Raw genomic sequence first — 21,602 nt, 5'->3', positions numbered from 1 at the left:
AAAAAGAAAAAAAGACTCTCATCATCTTGGGTTTCATTAGACCATTACTGTCTTGAAATCTCTGCTGAATTCTGTTTACAAGAGTAAAGCAAAATCCATCAAATGTTAAAAAGTTTTTCTAATATTCCTCTCATTTGTGAAAAAAAATATTTTTGAGTAATCTAAATTAAAGCTTAACTCTTGGTCATATTTATGTACATTTTGAAAATTTTAAGAMATATCCAAAGGTAAATTCAGCCAGATACACAGTGCATGACCAAACAATGTCTTCATCATCAGTGGAATTTGGAGATACCAGGATTTATATCACACAAGCACTTTCTCCTATACTTCTGAAAGATAACTTTGTAGAATAAAACTTGATATTAGAAACATCTTGGAAACATTTTTTTCCAACTATAATTTACTTATTACTTAACTCTTAGTATAGTGTACTTAGTGTAATCAAAGTTTTCCCAGTTCTCTATCTCAAAGTAGGATTTATTAAAAGTATTCAAAGGTAGACAGATGTTGAATGAGGATTAACATGCTTAACACCTAACAGTTGAAAAAGCCCAGTAACAGTACCTTGACCCTCTGATACTGCTGGTTCAGATTGTCTTCTGTGCTTTTCACTAGACCATCCACCTGAGTTTCAATGTCTTGCTGAAGCTCCAGCAGATTGCCATTGACATCGTCCTCCTCTCCTTCCAAAGCTTTCACATCTCCTTCTTCAAAGTGTGTCCCGTTCTGTTCTATCACCTGCTTAAGCCTCCTGCCGTGCTCCGCTTCTTTGTCCACATTTGATAACCARTCCAAGAGATTTTCTATCGTATTTTTACTCTCTTCCAGCTGTTCTATGGCTGCAACCTACATTGAAATTTCACACTTTCAGTTTACAGATCTTCTTTAGGCACTACATAATATCATATGCAAACAGACCTTTTAAGATACGTTAACATTATAAAATATGTTAATTGACATATATGCTGCTATTTTTAAAAAGAATATAAAACAGCAACTAGTTCATTAGTTACCCACATGAAATATAATTTTAATCGCTCCTTAGCATATCAGTAAGAAGTTGCGAGACTAATCCCTTATAATTCTTAAACAATTTGAATAAATAAATAAGGGTTGTCTAAGAACCTTTTCTGTTTCCTGCTTAATTGCTGTTGTCATAGCTTTATCCAGTTCTTTTTTGGACTCTTCTGCCTTCTGGCTAAGGAGCAAACACTTTGTTTTAGCTTCATTTAGTTTCAGTTCAAGAATAGTCTTGTCTTCTTGTGACAACTTTTCTCCATTCTCTTTCAGGAACATTTCAGTATTTTTCACAATCTCTGCCAATGCCTGTGTACTCTCTCTCATGTCTTTTTGTATTTCCTTTGGGGAAAAGAGAAAGCAAATAAGGATAAGTAAATTTACTGGAAGTTTCAGATTAAACTTATAACTACCTCTGATTTGGGTACAAGCTCCTTTACTTCTTTACTTGAGAGTACATGACATATTACCTARCTGGAGACTATTAAAAAAAAACGCAAAATCTTACAAAGTTCAGTCTGCCCCATCATCTCTGAGCATAGCTATGCATCTTTTTAAAAGATTGCAATTTGGAAGTCTCTTGGCTTACACTTCCCTTCTGACTGAGGCCACCTTTCTTTTTTCTTTAGGAGCTCCAATATTCTGTTGTATTTCTTAAATATTTCTTAGGTATTTCTTAGGTATCAAGAGATATAATAAATCTGCTACACCATATTCAGTAAGGTGAGTCTCTTGAGAAATTCAGTTCTGTTAATACTCTAAAGAAAAGTTTCAGAGAAGGGCTGAATACAGAAATTTGTGCTCATCTTTTCCAGATAGAATATTTCCCATATTTCCTTGGTTTGGTCAGCCCAGAAATGTCATAAGAACTTTTCTTTTTAATGTAACTGGTCGTAACAATCAATCAAATCAATCATAATGTAATCATTTCAATCTCAAAAGAATGTTTAATTCCATTAAATTTTGTATAGGACTGACATTTAGCTTTAGCTTTATTTTAACCAAAGCAATTTGCCTTGTCATACGATAGCGTCAAATACATGATCTGCCTTCCAGTTACCTAAAAGGAGCTTTTATTATTAAAACAGCTCTGGTTCTAAATATATTCACCCAATTAATAAAATAATAAAATATTTTTATTCTATATGTAGTGTAATACTTGATGCTACAATACATAAAAGATCTGACACTTATTTTAGACTGCAGATTTTGTTGCAATTACACATACAGCTTGGTAGCTAAAAGAACACCACATTTTAACACTTCAGCAAGTATTTTAGAATGATTTTCCTGGAAACAGTGTATTCAAACAAGATTCTCTTTCTCTGAGAAAGATATCTGTGCTCCCAAACCATACAGGTCATTAAGAACAAAAGCTCTCCCTGACTTGATCTCAGAGAAACCTTCTTTAAGTCCCCACGCCCTTCCCCAGGCACACTTCTACAACTGTGCCTACAACACAGGTTGTACTGTGTGTACAACCAGCAAACAACAGCTTGCCTGTTATGCAGTCTGTTAGACAGTCAAGGACAGCTGATATTTATTTCTATCCAAAAAATAAAGTATATGCTATATTGTCCCTTCACTTGCATGGATTATTCAAATTTCTATTTAGATCACGAACACTTGAGAGGTACTCTGAGCTGCTTATGTCTTTCCACTGACTATAAAGAGAGCTTAAACTAACTCATTGTGTTACTCTGAAGACAGCTAAAGTGAGGCAAGATGAATCAGATAATTTCTGCCTTTATATATTACTGATCCTGATTTGGAGCTCTGCRATGTTACTACTGTAACCAGTCAGAGGAGGAGGAGGAGGAGGGCGAGGAAGAGCAGTATCAAATTCTCCAGTCTTTTAACTGTCAAAATCTCACTAATGTTGTCCAGGACTAAGTAAAAGCTTGTTAGATGATGGTCCCTGGCCTTTAGTCAGGATCCTGCCTGGAGGTCCCAGCAAGAGCTTCGGATACTAAAGGCCTGAACCTCGGCGGGCAGAGCACAGCAGAGCGCCAGCATCCCTGGCTCGCGCCAAGGCAGATCCTCACCTCACAGCGCTGCCCGTTGCCCCGTCCTGGCGGGGCTCCCCATGGACAGCACTGCTCTCTCCAGCCACCTCCTCCCACGGGCAGCACGGAAGCACTGCGGCCACCGCCTGTCCCCGCCGCAGGGGACCTGGCCGCTGCCACATGCTGCACCGGCCACCCCACACCTCACAGCGGGTTGCCAGCCAATGCGTGCCTCTGCATCACGGACACTTCAGGAACGGGACCAGACAGGGTTTCCAAAGAGGGAAAGAGGCCAAGGCTGCCACTGGTGTCAAGGATTTGGATGCTGCTGTCTCACAAAGGGCTGGGAYTTCCCTCACAAGCCAAACCTTGTGCCAAGCCCGGAGCTTTCAGCACCGCACATGCCTCATGGAAAATCCTGCAAAGGCTTGCCTTGCTCAAAGGCACGGTCTCGACAGAAAAGTAAACAGACTGGAAGGGCTCTGTTACAAAAAGGCCCCAAGGAGTCCACAAGCATCACTAGAAAACCAGAATTCATAACAGAACAAGAGTAAGGGCAAGRGGAAGCCTCAGGCAACAGAAAGCCTTCTGTTCAAGATTACTGTGAACAGGAATAAGCACTCCCTGACACCAGACACAAAGCCAGAACATGATTTTAATACAATAAACAAGTATTGTTTTATCACATCTGACAGGAACAGTTTTAAGCTAAAAAATCATTTAACAATCTGAGGCCTGTTAAAAGACTGCTTCTTGAAACACTTCATATATGCTCCCTATTTTATTGTCTTCTGATTTCAAAGATGCTTTTCTGCCATTGGTACATAACTTCAGTGTTTTCACGGGCAGCAGTTTAAAGGCATTCCTTTAAACCTTTGCTTTGCTAGGCCAAACAAATCTATTTTACTTCCTCTCACGTGACAGTCTTCTTTTTCAATGAAAATGCCTAGTCACTCTCCTCTGCATTCACTCTTCATTAATGTATCTGATTAGACRTGTACATACCTCCTGCTTGGTCTGGTAATGTTCTAACTCAGCCTTGCTATCTCCAATMACAAGAGACTCTTGGTGTCCAATTATTCGATTTTCAGTCTGCGTAAGCAAATCACACATTTCCTGCAGCTTCTCTTTGCATTCCTGTTGCCGCTCAGCCACATCCTATATCAGAGCCAAATACAATTGAACAATAAAACACAAATTTCCTCACTGCAGAAGCTAATAGACACTSTGATAGGAGCTACCATTGAAAAACATATCACAAAGCAATAATTTTAAAAGTATGCTGTAAACATGATAGCAGTGGTACATAGAGCAAGATGAACATACAGAAGTTATGGATAAACCTCTGATATGCTGTAGGTAAAAGAGACCATGTTTGATGGAACTGCCCAATAGAAGTCTGGCCATGCACATTATGTGAAAGATGAAACCTCCAAACRACAGGAGTGAAAATCCAACCTCTTATTCGCTTGAAACCTGTGATAAATGCTTATTAATTCTGAAAAAAAGGATATCAAAATAGAGGTTAGTTGTGATTGTGAGTTAGCTTTGTTGGTATGCGTAATATGTTACCTGAATAGAAAATATTGGCTTCTTAAGCAGGAGAAAAGAACAAAACATGCAAGACCATTATTGTCACTAAGTCCTACATAAGTATCTACATCTGTACTTTCCCCATTTTTATGTTTCTTTGACAGAGTGCAGAGCAAACAAATGTTCTTAGAATGGCAAAGTAACACAAGTCCTCAGAATGCTAGAAAACCTTTCATTATCCATAAACACGRGGACAAGGTGGTGATGCTGAGTCTTAACTGTGCTTTTATGACAGAAGAGGASATGCAGTTCCACTGCAGTATCTTACTGGCCTCCCTTAACGATAAAAACAGAAGTTGCTTATGTGTGCCAACTGAGGTACTCATATGTCTGTCCCTCTAACCTATTTCAGTCAAAATGAGCCATGCTAGCAAAGACTAGATTAAACAAATCCAGCTCTTTGACTRTAAAGACTCAGACAAAGATCATACAGCAGATGACTTGGCAGATCAGAAAAAGGAAAGTCTCCAGCAGAACAGAAGTGATGAGCAAGGTGGTAGAGTAGATACTCGTTGATCAGTACAACTGCAGCAGCAGCAGACTTGAGTTCATTGTTTTGTTTRTTTACTGATAGAGCTTCTAAACAACCAATGCTTGCGAGGAATCGCAAATCGTAAATTTCCCTCATTGCTAGAAATAGCAGACCCAGGCACCTCAGGCGGTAGAAACCATAATGTCTGAAACTGCATTTGTCTGCAACCTAATATGCTGATTCTGTGAGCTGTGATTGCACCAAGRAAAKACAGAAGTGACAGTTTACCAAACTYGATTGTATAATCTTTGTAGAACTATGAATGCATCTATAATAAAGGCAAGAGATAGGAATACACTTAATACTGCATGCTGGTATTAAAATTCCTCATCCATAGACAAAAACACTCAGTACACATTTACACACAAAGGCAAACCTTCTGATCACCCAGTTCCTGYGCTGCCTGTAACTGAGTCTCTAAACTTTCCATTTGAGATGTTATTGCTTCCTGTACTTCCTGAAAAGATTTCTGGGTGGCATTTAAGAGCCTCAGCAGCTGTTTGCTCTGATTAGGAGAAAGATCTTGGGCATGTTCAGAAATGAAGAACTGAACATCAAACGCAGTGGACTCCAACTGCATTTTTGTACCGCCAAGCTCTGCAGCAGCGTTCTGTAAATGAAGAGAAGCAAATGACTACCATGAAGACAAATTCAGTATGGATAAAACACATATAGAAATATTACTATCCTTGTACTTAGCCCCATGTTCCAAAATGCTTTTGAGAGCCATTTTAGCCACAGTAAATCAAAACTCTGTCTCAGAATCATTCTGGCACATTTAGACAGGCATTTGAATCAATTCGTGCACGGTTTTCTCTTGCGACAATCCATGTTCTAGTAATAAATAAGGTGACCTTGAACCTCTCTTTTTCTTCCTTTTTTCATGGATGTCTGAGAGGGAAGGCTGACTTTCAGCACTGAAAGATTTATAGTGAGCATATGTTCACTTAAATGGCAGGTTACCTCTATAAAACACCAATCTGAAGACCTAGAAATGTTAAAATGTTTATCGAAAGCATTCCGGTCCTTAACTCCACAATTACATGCCCCATTTCCAGCAGTGTGGCAAATTCTGCCTGTAGTTACACCTGTGCATCCCCTATGACATCACCATGCCTGCTACAACCACTGAAGCACAGAAAAATAATTTCATTTTTACCATTCATGCATACATATGTGTATGAACATTACTTAAAATTGATTTGATTTGCTTTTCATGACTCATTTCAGTGAAGCGTGTAATGAGGAAGCCTTTCATTGGCTTTTTGTCTTTTCTCATTTTTTGTTTCTGTAAAATACTCACATGTAATTGATTAGGAAGGTAATTAAACTTCAGTAGAGAATCTGGATCCTAGGCATTAAGACATAATTTTAACAACTGAAATATTTGTAACAATATTTGTAACTAGATTTCCAAAAAGGATCAGATTTAATAGAACTAATGTAAGCAGAACCAATAGCCAATAGTGATCCAAACTCTATCAAAAAAATTTAAGGAGAGAAAGCAAATCAGCAATATTTTTTTTTTAATGGATCATCAAGTAGTTGTTGTTTTAAGCAATCAGGTCTAACTGTCTGTTTAAGCAAATGAGCAGCTATAAAAAACTGACTAACATTTTGTAATAACCAGAATCAGCAACACCTACCATAAAAAAAAACAAAATACTTGCCTTGAGGAGTTGTAAACTTTGCTTCATGTCTTCTATATCATTAGTGTTCACTATGAAGTCACTCACAACTTTACTTTTTTCTGTGATCCAGTCCAAATAGCTCTGCAGTTTGCTTAAAAGTTGCTGGTGTAAAACTGCAAGCTTAGACTAGAAAGGGAAATTAAATATTTATTTATGCCCCTGTAGTCTACCTATATTTTCCATCATACTAAATAGACTCATACATGTATTTAATATTCAGATAAAACAAAAGCCTTCTTTTTAGCTCAATTACTTTGAAGAAAACTGAGATGAAATACACAAATGTATACTCATAAAAACATACCATTTCAGAGTCAACAGCACAGATTATTTGTTTTGCCCGTTTTGAAGACATATCACAGACCTCCAAAAATGCTTCCTGCAAACAGTCATAGCTTATCTTTAGCTCTTTAAGCTTCTCTTTGCAAACATCTCCATGAGAAAGCCTTAAAAACTCTTCTGTCAGCTTCATATCTTTTTTTAGGATAATGGCAAAAGTAGCCAGCTCCGATTCAAATGACTGCAAAGAGAAATACACAAAATACATTGTTACTAAGCAAGAAAAACATTCAAATCCAAATTAATTTAATTATATTTAAAATCTCTCTTTTTTAACTAACAACCTTAGCTAGCACGCACTACTGCAGGACAAGTATGAAGCCCATTTTACTGACCTCTAATTGTTCCAGTTCATCTTTCAGTGTTTCCAGGTTGCTACTAATAGGTTGCTGATTATATAGGTAGCGTTTCATATCTTGAACCACAGCCAAATGCTTCTGCAGTTTCTCCATCAACTTTAAACACTGCTGTACTCCACTGAACTGAAAATGAGTTTCCATAAGAAAAAGATTTTTAAATTAACAGACTTTAAACCAGGAAATAAAAAAACCTTAATTATATTTCTTTTAAATTTATTATTTATTTTTTCAACAATTCTTTTGGTTCAATTATTTTGAACGTTTAAAGTATTCACGCAATTCTTTTAACACAGGGCATAGATCATATACCAGTTGCTATTACTTACCATGCCAGTTGGGTTGTCTTCTAGGATTGCTTCTTTTGTTTTGCAAACAGGCTCAGTCAAGCCTTTGGAAAGGCTGGTTGTCTTCTCATGCTCCTGGTCACTTTTCAAAGCAAAAACTGTATCATCTTCCATCGGATTCTCTTTAGGAATTTCTGATCCAAACACTGATTGTTCTGTTGAGAAAAGAGTACAAAGCCCATCTACTTTGCCTTTATCATCATTTTCTATGGTGACACCAGCAACTTGTGAGCTTGTAAGCAAACCACTTATCAGCTCCTCTAACTTATATGTGCTTTCATCTCCTGATGAGATTTGAAAAGTCTGCCCAAGCTGAGAAGCAGTAAATTTTGGAACAGAAGCCTTTACTCCTTGGTCTAATTCAGTCTTCATTTCGTCTGGATCATCCGTCTTTTGTTTGCAGGATTCCTGCTTCAGAATATCTCGAAGAAGGTCAGGACTTCTGCCATCAAGCCAAAGCAGTGAAAAAGCATCACAGTCCTTCAGCTCTACGCACGGTTTGGTAACCGTTAATGCRGTTGTGAGATCATCACTTGCTTGCTTTATATCTGATTTACGAGATGTGTCACTCCCAAGCTGTGTGCTTCTAACCATTGTAAGCAAATTTTGCACTAAAACTTTCATATCAGAGTAATTTAGGGGTTCACCCTCCTGCTTGTAGTAAACATGTCCTTTTTTCAATTTGCTTTGCAATATATTCTTTAGGTCTTCCATTAGTGTGTCAGATATTTCTGGGAATTGTGAAATATCTTCCTTTATTTGAAAATCTTTGCAGGATTCCATTTCCTTTTGTAATGACTCCATGGACATTTGCTTTTCAAAACCATTTGCAAAGGAAGAAGTCTCAGTGACCATGAAATTCTCTCCCTTTGAGTTCTTCACTGCCTCATATTCTGCATGGGCAACATTAACCAAGCCACCCCCCATGCTGCTCAGAGCTACTGAAGAAACATCAGCAGCATGGGTGCGATTCGCAGAAAGTACCGCTTCGACCCCGTCCCCGGATGCTTTAGCATTCTCATTACTTCCTGCAGCATCTGCTTTTATGAGGACAAATTCATGATCATTGCTGCTGTTATTTTCTGAACTGCCTTTACGAACATTGACAGTCTTTTGACAGATAACTGTTTCCTTGGGCATATCAATTTCTTTTGGTTTTACTGTAACTTTCAGGGGAAGGGAGTGAGTGTGAGAGTTTAATTCACTTGAATGCATTTCTCCTGTATCAGTTATGTCCTTCAGCAGAAATTCCTTTTCGTTCTGCAGATCTCTCCCCTTTTCCCTATCTATAATGCAACAGGATTCAGCTTTATCCAATTCTGAATTACTTTCTGCTTTTACACCTGTTGCACATTCTTTAATAGAGGAAAGGTTAAAATATCTCTTAATGTCATCTGATTTCACATCGCCTCCAGTATCAAGCAAAGCTTGATCTGCATTTACTTTTTCTTTACTTAAAACAGGAGTTTCTCTATCAGCTTTAATCACTGATGCATCAAATATTTCCCCAAGGCTTTCGATATGAATGGGACTTTTACTTAGCTCTTGAATATCATTTTCCATTGTAATATTTACTGTATTTGTATTTTCTTTAAGAATTTCAAAACTTATTTGACTACGTTTCCTATCTGTGGTTTGTTCTATTTGATCAGTACGTGAACACAGATTATCACCATCACTCACATGAGACACACGTCCAAGGAATTTACTGTCTATTTGGGATGCACTTTCCTTCAGTTGTTCCATACCAGCCATATCATTTAACATTTGTTCCCCCACAAATACTACTTCTTTTTGTCTTTGCCCATGATTTGAAGGCAACACTGGCATGATACCAGTATTGCTTCTATCCATGCTATGAATAGGTAAAGAGCATTCTGGAAGAAACAAATTTGTCTGAATTTTTTCATCATCATCTGTAGCTTGCTTCGTGTTTAGGAAGGCTGTCACTCTAGCACCAGATGTCACAGTATCATCAACAAACTGAAAACTTGGAATCTTAAACTGTGTTTTGTTATCTTCTTCATTCTTACAAGACACCCATTTAGAATCAAAGGCATTTTCAGACTGATTACATTCATTAATATCTTGTGACGCATGCTTACTCTTGACAGAATTCTCACACTCTTTGTCTCTTTCTTGCTGTCTTTCTTCTTTGCTTGTATGTGTAAGAGCAACACATCTTTCCTCAGAAACATCTGATACAGTTTTACATTTTCCAGAGGGCAGTTTTCCATTCCCACCATTGGACTGGAATTGCAAACAATCCCCTGCCATAGTGCTTAAAGAACGGTAACAGTCATCAATATTTTGATTATTTTCATCACCATTTTCTACGTGTCCTAAAGGAGTTAACAGCTGGTCCAGTTGGTCACCTATATTTTTACATCGATGGTGTGAGTAAAAAATATCGATTTCTTCATCACTGTCAGAATCAGTGTCAGAGTTGTCATAACTATCATAATCATAATCCATGTAGTCATAATCATAATCCTCCTCCTCCTCCTCAGTYCCTTCAGGTTCATCCTCACAGGCGTCATTTTCTGCTTTCATTTCACCTTCTTCATTTCTATCTCTTTGTACTTCTGCCCCATACATCTTTAGTAAGGGACTAAGGCCTCCCTCCTTATTTCCTTCACTCTCCAGAGTAACTGGTAGTTTTAGCTTCTTCTCTTCAAAGCTCCCTGGTCTTTCCCTTTCCTTCTCAAGGTAGTTTTCCAAAGTTCTGGCACTTGCAGAAGCTGTACTTATGCTCTCAGGTAGACCTGCCAGATCTACACCCCTCTCTCCAGCATTAGCTGGAAGGTCTTGAAAAGACCCATTCTCTTCTCTCAGATTTATTGGACCACATCTTTCCTCTGGAAAACCTAAGGGAACATTATCAGGCTCTGGTGTATCATCATCTCCCAACAGTGAGGTATCATAATCATCATCACCTTGAGGAGTGTCATAGGGATCATCATCATCAACTTGTGGAGTGTGGTAGACATCACTGTCCTCATCATCAACCTGAGGAGTTTCATAGGCATCATCATCATCAGTCTGAGAACTGTCATCTTCAGAGGCTACCTCATCACATTCACAGCGCAAGTGTTTACTCTCAAATTGCGGGATGCTGTCGCTCCCTCCGAGTGATGAATCAGAACTACTGTCAACCAGCAGTAACTTTTCAAATGTAAGGCTGTTGTCTTCTAATGTTTGCCCTTGTGCTGTGTTGTTACTGTCCCCCACAAGTGGTCCATCATGACGAAAAGTACTGTCACCTAACAAAGGCCTGTAGTGCATGTCTCTGCTGTCTTCTAGACACAGCTTATTCTGCACATCAGTACAGTCCTCCAAGGATGAACTGTCAACATCCTCTAGGGATAGCCTGTTATGTACATCAGGGTAGTCCTGTAGAGGTTGCCTGCTATACCCATTATCTTCAAACTGCAGCATGTCAACAGCTTGATTTCCTAATTCTTTACTAGAAAGTTCTTCTGGAAGCCTATATTCAATATCTGCATTGACAGACAAACCAAGACTTCTCTGAAAGTCATCTTTCTTGCTGTTTTCAAGTAACATTCTGCTGTCATCAGTTTGCAAAATGTGAAGCCCACATTTTGTGCACCTTTCCATGCTTCTTTGAATTTCATTAATTGACCATTCATTCACACACGAGGTATTCTGCAGGGTTTTATAATTCTTGTTTTCCTTATCCAGACTGCCTGGCACATGTATGTTTTCCTCTTCTATTTCTGAAATAAGGTTTGAGTTTGAGTCATTTGGAAGATATCCTTCAATATTTCCTGAATTTGCCTTCTGATCCTTAGGCTTACACAGTTCTACTTTTGTCCATTCAGAATACTCCAGAAGACTCTYAGAGAATGCATTTTTGTTTACAGAATTTTGAATACTACCTACTACATTTTTAACTTCTGCAGGTTTAGTTAACAAAATCTCCTGTGTATATTCTGATTGCTTGGTACTAGCATTACAAACATCAGGTCTACATATATGAATGTCTTTTCCTTGCGAATCTTTATTATTCTCCAAATCCTCCAACTGAATTAATTTCATGCCATTAGAAGTATTCTCAACACCTGAAAGATTACCCTGGACATTGTTTGTGACATTACTTAAGTGGACATTGCCAGCTGACTTTAAATTAATTTCTTTGGGGCTTATGTATTTGTCACTAAACTCCATTTCTGACACATCAGTATTGTATGCATCACCTTCTAATAATGTATTGATTGCTTCTTGCAGTTCTCCGTCATATAATAAAAGTCTTCCTCCAGTGTTTGCATCCATGTAACTATTTACCATTAGATAAGATATGAATAGTTTCTTAGCTTGGTCCAAACTATGACCTACATGGTCTTCTGTGCCAGAACCTTCAAGTTCCTCCTGATAGTCATGAAATACAGATGGCTGAGGCTCATAAGTTGATAACCATTTTGCAGCATTTTTACATGGAGATTCTAATTCTTCTACATTAGGCATTTTATCCGGTAAAATCACACTGTTTAAAACAGATACAGTATTGACATCTATTACCCCTGATTGTGCAGCCTCATCTAGACTGACTACTTCACAAGTTTCTGGAATGTAAAGCGCAGCTATTTTCTGCCTTCCATTTAGTATTTTGAAGGCCAGCTCATTTGTTATCATCCCTTGATGCAAAGAAGTGGATATGGGGAATATTTCACCAGTATGAGGCCAAATTAGGCCAACAAAGCCTTTTTGTGCTTCTAATACCAGTAATGCACTGGTGGATGATATTAAGTTACACTGCACAGCTTCATCAACAGTCAAGCGTTTGCCTGAATTTGAACAAAGGATTCCACCAGTCTGAACCTGATGTGTGAGAATCCCACAAGCAGTGTCCTGATCTATCATCCCTTGTTTCATGGCTTCTTCCACAGTTATTCGCTTCCCTGAGTCAGAGTCAATTATACCCCCAGACATTAACTGAGCCCCCAGCAGCCTGAACATTGTTTCCCGATCAATGAGTCCTTCATGGGCTGCCCTCAAAACAGTTATCTTCCTTCCACATTTGAATGTGATTCTGCCTTTTTCTTGTGGTTTCACAGGTAAGAGTCTTAACCCTGTTTCTTCATGTATTATGCTTCTATTAACCATCTGTTCAAGGGAAATCTTTTCAGTGTAGTTAGGGTCTATGAGATCTTTGCATGTGTCTTGTCTTTCCAGAAGCTTTGCATATAATGTTGGAGGAATTAGGTTCCTCTGGAAAGCCTTCTGTAAAGTCAGGTTTTCTCCAGTAGATGGCAAAATCAAGTGCCCACTTGAAAGCTGATTCTCAAGAATTTTAATGGCCAAAGATTCTGAAATTAGACCTTGATCTAAAGCTGATACAACTGGAAGATTTATTAGTGATGATTCTGAAATAAGCTTCTTCGCATTATTTAATTCCTGCAATTCCAACAGAGTCTGCTCATCAATTAGGCCATGAGCTTTAGCTTCTTCCAGATCATAACATACTCCTAATTCTGGAGAAATGATTCCAGATAGAATCAGCTGATTCTCAAGCAATCTAATTGCAGTGCCATAGTCAATAAAACCTTTTAAAACAGACTGAAAGACTGAAAGGACTTCTCCAGTCGTTTGGTCAATGATACCAGCAATGACTTTATTCACCTAAAAAGGAATATAAAAGAATAGCTATCACTATTTTTAGACTATATATTTTAAATTTTCTTTTGCTTTTAAAAGCATGTTAAGCATAAAAACATGTACTTACCAGGACTGGAGGAATGCTGTGAATGTTAGCAGCTCAAATGCGCAAGTGATCTATGTCAGTCATTCAACAGCACACGATGTGATAAAAGATTTAAAATCAACATGCATCTGTGAATTGAAAACCTATGCTTTGCATACATAAATAGGGTTAGTGAAAGAAGAATAGATGATTGCAGAGTGAGCAAATATAGCATATACCTGAAAGGCAAATTTTCATGCTCTAAATGTCTGTGAAAGGTTAGACTATTTGGAAACAGTATGTGATACAAAACCACCATGCTATTCATGTTTACAGCATACAGCACTTCTGTATATACACTCAACAATATGGAATCAAATATTCTAGCACCAAATACAGCATTTAGTTTGCATGGACATGTGTAGTCAGTCTGGCAACATGATTTAAACTAAATTAACACCCCCTGCCTCTGCATGGGTATGACAATATTCATTTGCAACATATTTTAGAGAATTCCATATTTAAGATTGAGATCCATTTACAAACGTATTTGTAATATCTCAGAGCTAAACACTCTGTGTGGTCCCATCTATATACCCAGTTAATTTTTAAGAAAAATTGTGGTTAAATAACTTCTGGGTCATTTCTGAGTGATATGTGGGAGAGATTAACATGTTATTTTATGGTGTCATTTTCGCAGCAAAACACAGACTTAACCAGCAGTCAAAGAATGGCTTTTAAAAGAAGAGTTAAGAGATGAATGATTTGTTTATCTTTCTTCATGCAAGGCACACAGTATTAAGGCTGTTTGCAAAAAACCTGATGAGCAAAATGTTCATATGCACACGTAAGATCACACAGTATACCATACCAAGTACATAAAACCTTTAGTCAAATTAAATCATGTTCTCAAGTTCCATACACGCTGTTAATTACAGTTGCTTCCTTCACTACTCATGTACTGTTCCATAAACATGTAGTAAAACTCAAAAGAGCCTGAAATGTAAGTTTTCCATTTTGTTACCTTTTCTTCCATCTTTTCATCACTCAAATACTGTGCTTCCTGCAGTTGTTTCAAAGCTTCATTGGATAATAAGCTGTAACTCTCCTGGAGGGATCTGACTTGCTTTTCCATTTCATTTCTCTCTTCATCTGTCATTCTATTAAGAATAAATAAATAAATAAAAAGGGGAGGGAGAGAAAGAGAGAGACASAGAGAGAAGGAGATACCTTTTGAGTATTTTTTAAACTGCAGTGAGTGATATGTGAACCTTTATTTTAAAAAAAGGAGGAAAAAATATACTTTTCTTGACTTAGTACATACTATAAAAGAGTGGTAGAAAAAATACGTCTTAGTTATGAACGTGTTCAAGAAAGCTATAATCTGCTTGTAGTTTTACAGGAAAAAAGGCTAAATTCATCAAGAATTTACTTTGAATCATCACTTGAGCCAATGGTCTATCATTTGCCTGTGCCTCTGACTGTCTACTATTTACCAGTCAAGACAAGAACAGAACACAGATTCATGAAAATCTCAGTAATTTATATCTTAAATAGTCTGATTTCAGAGGTAGATGAAACTTTTGATACAYAGTTCAAATATTAATTTACTATCACTGTTAACTATTTTGATTTCAAATGAAAGCTGCTATCTAATGTTTTTTAACATGATCAGAAGTATATAAACCTAATTATATTCTTAAAATAAATAAAACCTAATCGAGGTTTTCCCAAAATGGGAATATAAAATTATAAAACTGAGAAAACAACTGCCATACTTATTTACATGCAGAATACAATAGGCATTATAAGATGAGAATATGAGTTCTTTTTAAGCAAACATTATGTGCTGATTCAAATCACCTACATTACTTGAAAAATAATAAGCATAAAAATGGCATACTTGTCGCCGTGCYTGGCTAAAAATGACTGAGTAGTCTGCAGAGCTTCAGCTATTTGTTCTTTCTTGGTTGACATTTCATCCAGGGAAATCTGAAGAAAAAACAACATATGCTCAAGACTTAGCTAAGCACACACATTGAAAAAAAAAGAAAGAGCCAACATCACATTCCTACTTAACACAAAACTGTACAATATAAGAACTTGTATTTTTAAAAAATACTGCCTATTCTCAATACTGTATTATTTACTTGGCAGAAGTCATATCTTTTACATATAGATAAGTCCTTGAACAAAGCCTTTGCATTAAAGAGCTGCTTGTATCACAGAACTATTGGATAAGACAAATATAATTGACGTTAAAATGTTATTTGCTTAAAGTTTACAGTAACAATCATTTAAAATCATTTCTGACTATAGTTGACACAGCTTAAAGAGATTTTAGAGAGACGTGAATACAATAATCATACTCCAGAAGTTGTTCACCAGGATGAGAGATAATAACCCTACAGACGGGTAGGGTTATTCATGAAATTCAGTGACAGATATACACAATGTGAGATACTTAGAAAAAAAGAAGCATTTGTTAGTATTCTCCCTGTCATAATTTCTGTGTCATTCCCATTAAAGCAGTAGTTCCAGTAGAGGAATTTGCAAGAATTTCACCTTTGCTTTTGAGCTTCCGTGAATAAGTGTCTGCAGTTTCTTCACACAAAAGGGCTACCTTTGCTTTTGCATGACCAAAATGCAAAGTATCAAGTGGAAGTCTGGAAGCTAGCGTAACAAGCCTGGAATGAGTGCAATGCAGATGCTAAAAAACCCTAAGAAAATGCTTAGGTCCTATGTTCAAGTGGGTAAAAGACACGACATGACATGACACATTCTGTCCTCGTGTTCATGCCACCAAAAGGCACAGCAACCTTAAACACACTCTCCCTTTGCAGACAGCACCTTCTGGCCAGTTTCCCACCATCAGTATACCTTGGACAGAAGTATGGAGAGCAAGCGTAGTACGTAACATAAAAAGATCTGAGCAGGCACRAGGTAGCAGCTGGGGCCGGGAGCTCCCCTCTGCAATGGGGACACTGTGGCTGCTCTGTGCGCCCCTTCACTGTGGGCACCAGCCTCTCTCTCTGCTCCACAGCCACAAAACCCAAACCCGCGTGCGAAACTTCTTTCAGCTAACACTGGCAACCAAATCACTAGTCCTGCACGTCACTACGAAATACATCAAGGCATCCGCGCTAGCCAGCAGAGACACACAAATAAGCACCTTTGGAAGGCTACTAAAACCCTCTATCTCACAGGCCAGTTTCACAACGGAAGGAAACACCATCTGGAAATGTCTGTCTCCCCTGCRGCCAGGAGAGGAAGTCAAGGCAGGAGAGAGAAAGTCAAATAGCTAAACTCATGGGTAACTTTCTGAGGGCTCAAGCTAGATGGGAAGATGCTATTCAKAGCTACTGTGGTTGGCTGAGATACTCTTAAAGAGTTGAGTGCTGGCCTAATGCTCACAAAGGTTTTCACCGTTGTCTTTCACAACAGCAAAAAAAGGCCAATGCTGAAGGTTTTTGCAAATCTTGGTCCTAAATATATTTTCAAATCAATAAAAACGCACTTCCTCCTACAAATATAGGAAAAAACTCAGTAACAGAAGTAGTATTAGAAGTTAGTGGTTCCGTACTACAGAATGAGCAGAGCCTGTATGAGTACCCAGCAGGCTGGGACTGGCAGCACTGTCACTGCCTGCAGGGGTTTGACCTGGCTCACTGCAATCATCATTTCTACCCATCCCGCTCCACTGGCTCTGGCTGGCACCAATGTGCACAACCAAAACAAACTCAGGAAGAGGCTGCTTGAAAGATGGGCCAAAATAAAATTTGCATGACCATACATTCAGCCCTGTATCTGAATTTTTCTACTGATCAGTGAGCAGGTAGACCTTTACTTACTGAAATCATGTTTAGATATTTACTAAGTTATTTTATGCAACACCTCTAGATGTGGTGCTGTTTGAAGTGATATGGAACTTCACAAATGGAAATTTATGGTCAGAGCAATAACTGTACAGAACAGTAGCAGCAGCATATCTGTTAAATACAAGGCAGATAGCACAGGCCACCCCAGCAGCCTGTGGGCTCGTGTGATAATAGAGGGCTTAGTCAATACCCTTTAAATTCCCTTTCTCTCTTAGTGTTGAAGAGAAGTGAAYATCTGTCCAGTTGCAGACTTTCAACTACTGCCTCATGAGCCACTGATAACAGGAACCCTCAAGATAACTTTTTAAAAAGTCAACAAAAGGAAAGCTGGCCCATGGGCCCCTCCAGCCAGCTCCCTCCTTCATGTTGCCTGGGTGGAAGGCACCAGSCTTGTTCATTGAACTGTAGCAGGATTAGGGAGCAGATGAAATGCTGGCCTGGCAGGATGCACGGTCCCTGTACCAAGGCTATGTAACGATGTGCAGGGTAATGCTTTCTCTAAAATGAGATTTTGCACTGTCAAAGATGTCTTTGTGTCCCTAAAGATTGATGTTCATTTACCTAACACACTCTTCACAACCAAGCGTGAAATGTCATCTTTAGTGAAACATGGATGTTGATTTGGAGAAAACAAAAGTATTTATGGAATATTTATGCATTTTAATCAACACAAAGAGCTGAAAAGAGGAAGCGGTACTCTATCAAAAGACATCTGTGTACCTGCTGCTTAGGCAAGTCTGCCTTTTCAGCCTTTTCTCCTTCTTCCTTGCTGAGTGTCTTGCTGAGGTTTGACACCCATTTCAGTAAATCCCCAGCTTTCTCAACATGTTCTTTCTTTTCTTCTTCCATTGATTTCTGATAAGTAACGCGAATTGYAAAGAACATATAAATTGTTGAGATATTTAACATTAACATCCACAGAAACACAATTCTATCACAATGCCAGTATTACTACATAACCATAATTTCCGAATTTCTTTATTCACCACATGCATTACTATGACATTTTGATGTAGGAACAAAAATGTCATGCAATTATAGACATTAACAGAATAATTCCTCCAAAAGATTTGGAAAGATTATGATTATGGTGCTTATTCATACACATGTACAGTCATTATAAAATGATTGATATTACAGAAAAAGCTTAGCTTCCCAGCCATTACTCAATGGATAAAATCTAAACAATGTTTGCATATAAAGTATCTTTGAATTGCTGCCTTTGCATTACCCTCAAATGTGCATATGTACAACCAGCACAAGATATCAATATTTTGCAATCTATGCACATGGATTACTCAATTACAGTTAGGAAGAATATACTGCTTTTACACCTGCAGAAACAAAGACAGTATGAATAAAATGCTGAAAATTTCATCTTTTTCCACAGAGGATAATTTATTTTTGTCCAGTAATAGAACCTGTTAACAAACTGAAATATGTCAGCACTTAGAAAACTTGCTTAAGCCCTTCCCTGTATCAGAGCTAAAAGTGAGGACATTTTGTTTCAAACGATTTTTTTTAATTGGGTACATAATTGTAATTCAATTCCCTATTAGAATTCACACTATTCATAATTTTCTGCAGAGGTCAATGGAGATCATTTCCCTGATCAGAACAGATTTTAGGTTAGGCCCCAAAATGAGTACTAATATCTTCGTTCCATTACGAAGCATAGTAAAGACTAGAAATTCCTGTTTTCAAGGGCTGAGCAGCTTCTAATAGTCGTAGCCCAGTGTGGCAGTCRAAAACAGCTCTCTCTAAAGCTTCTTTGTAGGTTAACTTCTTCTTTGTTTTGGGGCATGTTATACATTTAACATACAATTTTTCAYCTTTCATCTTTGTAGCTGTGATAGCATCAATAACACCATTCTTAATTGCATCTTCCATTGATAATCTGGAATGAGATTTTGGATCTATCAACCCACCAGTCAAGTACTGRTACTCCAGGCAGCGAACACCCATTTCTTTGTCTAGGGCATTTACGTTCATAGCTTCAATAGCTGATATAACTGTCTTCCTTTTAGGGTGAACCATCCCAGTAAAGACCAGTTCACACTGCTGAATTTGCTTTGCACAGCCATCATCAATTAACTCCCTTTGCAAAGCTTCCGAAATATTGTACCTTTTCCCAGTGAATGGATCAATTATGCCTCCTGTACTGATTTGAGCTTCAAGACATCGGAGAGCCGTAATTCTATCTACCAAATTTTTGCGTGAGGCTTTTAAAACTGGAATTCTTTCATTTGTTTCAGAAAGCCAAAATCCTGCAATAGGACTGTTTAGATCTTTGCTTGTTTGAGAGCTGCTAACTAAAATATCACCAAATTCATTAGCTGTGATGAGACCTTCCTTATATCTGTCARCTAATGCTCTGTCAATTCTACCCTGTTTTAAGGCCTCCTCAATATTAAACTGTACACCAGTTTTAAGATCTGTAAGCAAAAGAAAAGAATTCCCACAGGAATCAAAACATGTAGACTCTTTCCAATCAAACTCCTGTTTTGAAAGCTCGAGATACGTAGTTTTATCAATACARTTTTTTTGGTAAGCCTCATATGAAGTCATTTCAGCTCCTGTTCTGATGTCTACTACAGAAATTTTATGACTTTTTTCTGCTGATGGGCTGCTTATTTTTCTTTCTCCAACTGGAAGCAGAAAGCATTTACTATTTACACTGAACACACACATTTTCAGCAAATCATAGTAATACATAGCTTTCCTGTCATTTGGATTGTGAAAACATTTTGCATTACTAGAAGGTTCATGCAAAAATTTTAAAATTGTGTTACTAATCAAGCCAAGCTGCACTGCAATTTCTGGTGGGACACGAACACTTCTTACAGGATCAATGACTCCCCCACTTGCAATTTGGGCTTCAAGGATATTTTTACCTTTTTGTCTTTCTAGGAGTCTAGCTTCCATAGCCTGATACACAGATATTACTTTACCAGAACAGTAATATCCCARAACAGCCTTTTCTGCCTCAAGCAGTCTAGTCTTGAATCCGCTATCTGCAAGCCCTCTAACAACTGAATCATCAACAGAAAATTTTTGACCTGTTGTGGGATCAATGATGAAACCAGTAGCTGCTTGGGCTTCTAAAAATGCTAATGCTAATGCTTTTCCTATGATTTTTCTCTTTGCTGCTAAAGCAAAAGAGAGCATTTCTTTGCTGGATTCAAGGTACAGCCCAGCTATAGCTGTAGGTTTTGTTAAAAACTTGTCAAGACTTTTCTGAACCTCATCAATAGTTTTCTGTCCTGAGCGGAGCTGCTCAACTGTGAGYCTGTCCAAATGTTTAACTTCAGCTAACTGTCTGGCAGTTACATCGTGTCTGAGACCTTGAAATTTAATGTCATCATATTCCCCCATAAAATATTCCAACTGAGTAGCATCATCAGTTTTCAGAATCTCTTCCCCTAAGAAAGAACTCATCTTTGCAAAGTCTTCTCTCCTAAACCCTTCAGATGTTTTGCATTCCTCAAACATTCTCTCTTCATTACCAAAAGTCTTGTCATTTTCTTGTTTTAATGTTGTAACTTCAACATGCATGTCATACTGCTCGTTCTTCACTATCTGTAAACGGGAATTTTTTGACACAGTGAGAAAAGTATCTGTAGAACTATATTGCACATAACTCAATCCTAAATCCACCACCAGAGAAACAGAAGGAAGAACGTGAACAGGAGTCAGAAATGAGAGATGTTATTAGCACTGGAAGTCATAGAAATACAGCTAGCTAGAGTTTTGAAATGTATTTGCCATTTCAAATATTTATTCAACAACAGGAATGTCGCTCGACAAAGCAAAAATAATTCTTCTGTGTTTGTTGCTATATGAACTCAGTGTCGTTAATCAAGGTTAATTTTGACCTTTATCAGTGCGACGGAGTATTTGAATTCCTATTTTGAGCACAAATATTTAAAAATAAATAATGTGCTTGATATATACAAACAAGCCTGCTGCAGAGGTTTAAATCTTTTTGTGTAGTGTAAGAACGAAGGGGCACCCTTCACCAAGACAAGAGCATAGGAAAGAATACAGAATAGTTACAAAGAATACCTAAAAAAAACCCTCTAAAAACAAAAGAATAGTAAAACCAGCACTAAGGAGGCAAATGTTCACAAAATGTAGTG

The 21,602-nt window shown here is 37.8% G+C and overlaps 2 protein-coding genes across 2 annotated transcripts in view; both read right to left on the bottom strand.

Moving 5' to 3' along the window:
- Positions 1-21,602, bottom strand: part of DST (dystonin) — a 300,486-nt gene that overhangs the window by 101,826 nt on the left and 177,058 nt on the right. Inside the window, exons 38-48 of the mRNA XM_085324897.1 lie at positions 18,184-18,318; positions 15,489-15,577; positions 14,610-14,745; positions 7,867-13,524; positions 7,517-7,663; positions 7,147-7,362; positions 6,822-6,968; positions 5,528-5,761; positions 4,032-4,184; positions 1,129-1,362; positions 568-849 (exon numbers count right to left, since the gene is read on the bottom strand). Of these exons, the coding sequence (XP_085181023.1) occupies positions 568-849; positions 1,129-1,362; positions 4,032-4,184; positions 5,528-5,761; positions 6,822-6,968; positions 7,147-7,362; positions 7,517-7,663; positions 7,867-13,524; positions 14,610-14,745; positions 15,489-15,577; positions 18,184-18,318 (7,431 nt within the window). The remainder of the gene's footprint in view (positions 1-567; positions 850-1,128; positions 1,363-4,031; positions 4,185-5,527; positions 5,762-6,821; positions 6,969-7,146; positions 7,363-7,516; positions 7,664-7,866; positions 13,525-14,609; positions 14,746-15,488; positions 15,578-18,183; positions 18,319-21,602) is intronic.
- LOC146584372 (desmoplakin-like) lies at positions 18,327-21,601 on the bottom strand. Its single transcript, XM_085324905.1, has one exon. It carries the CDS (start codon positions 21,016-21,018, stop codon positions 19,129-19,131), a length of 1,890 nt encoding a protein of 629 aa, XP_085181031.1. The 5' UTR covers positions 21,019-21,601; the 3' UTR covers positions 18,327-19,128.

This window comes from Rhea americana, unplaced genomic scaffold (assembly GCF_003343005.1).
Source record: "Rhea americana isolate MKP2758 unplaced genomic scaffold, rheAme1 scaffold_94, whole genome shotgun sequence".
NCBI lineage: Eukaryota > Metazoa > Chordata > Aves > Rheiformes > Rheidae > Rhea > Rhea americana.
This window is presented reverse-complemented; position numbering and strand designations above follow the sequence as displayed.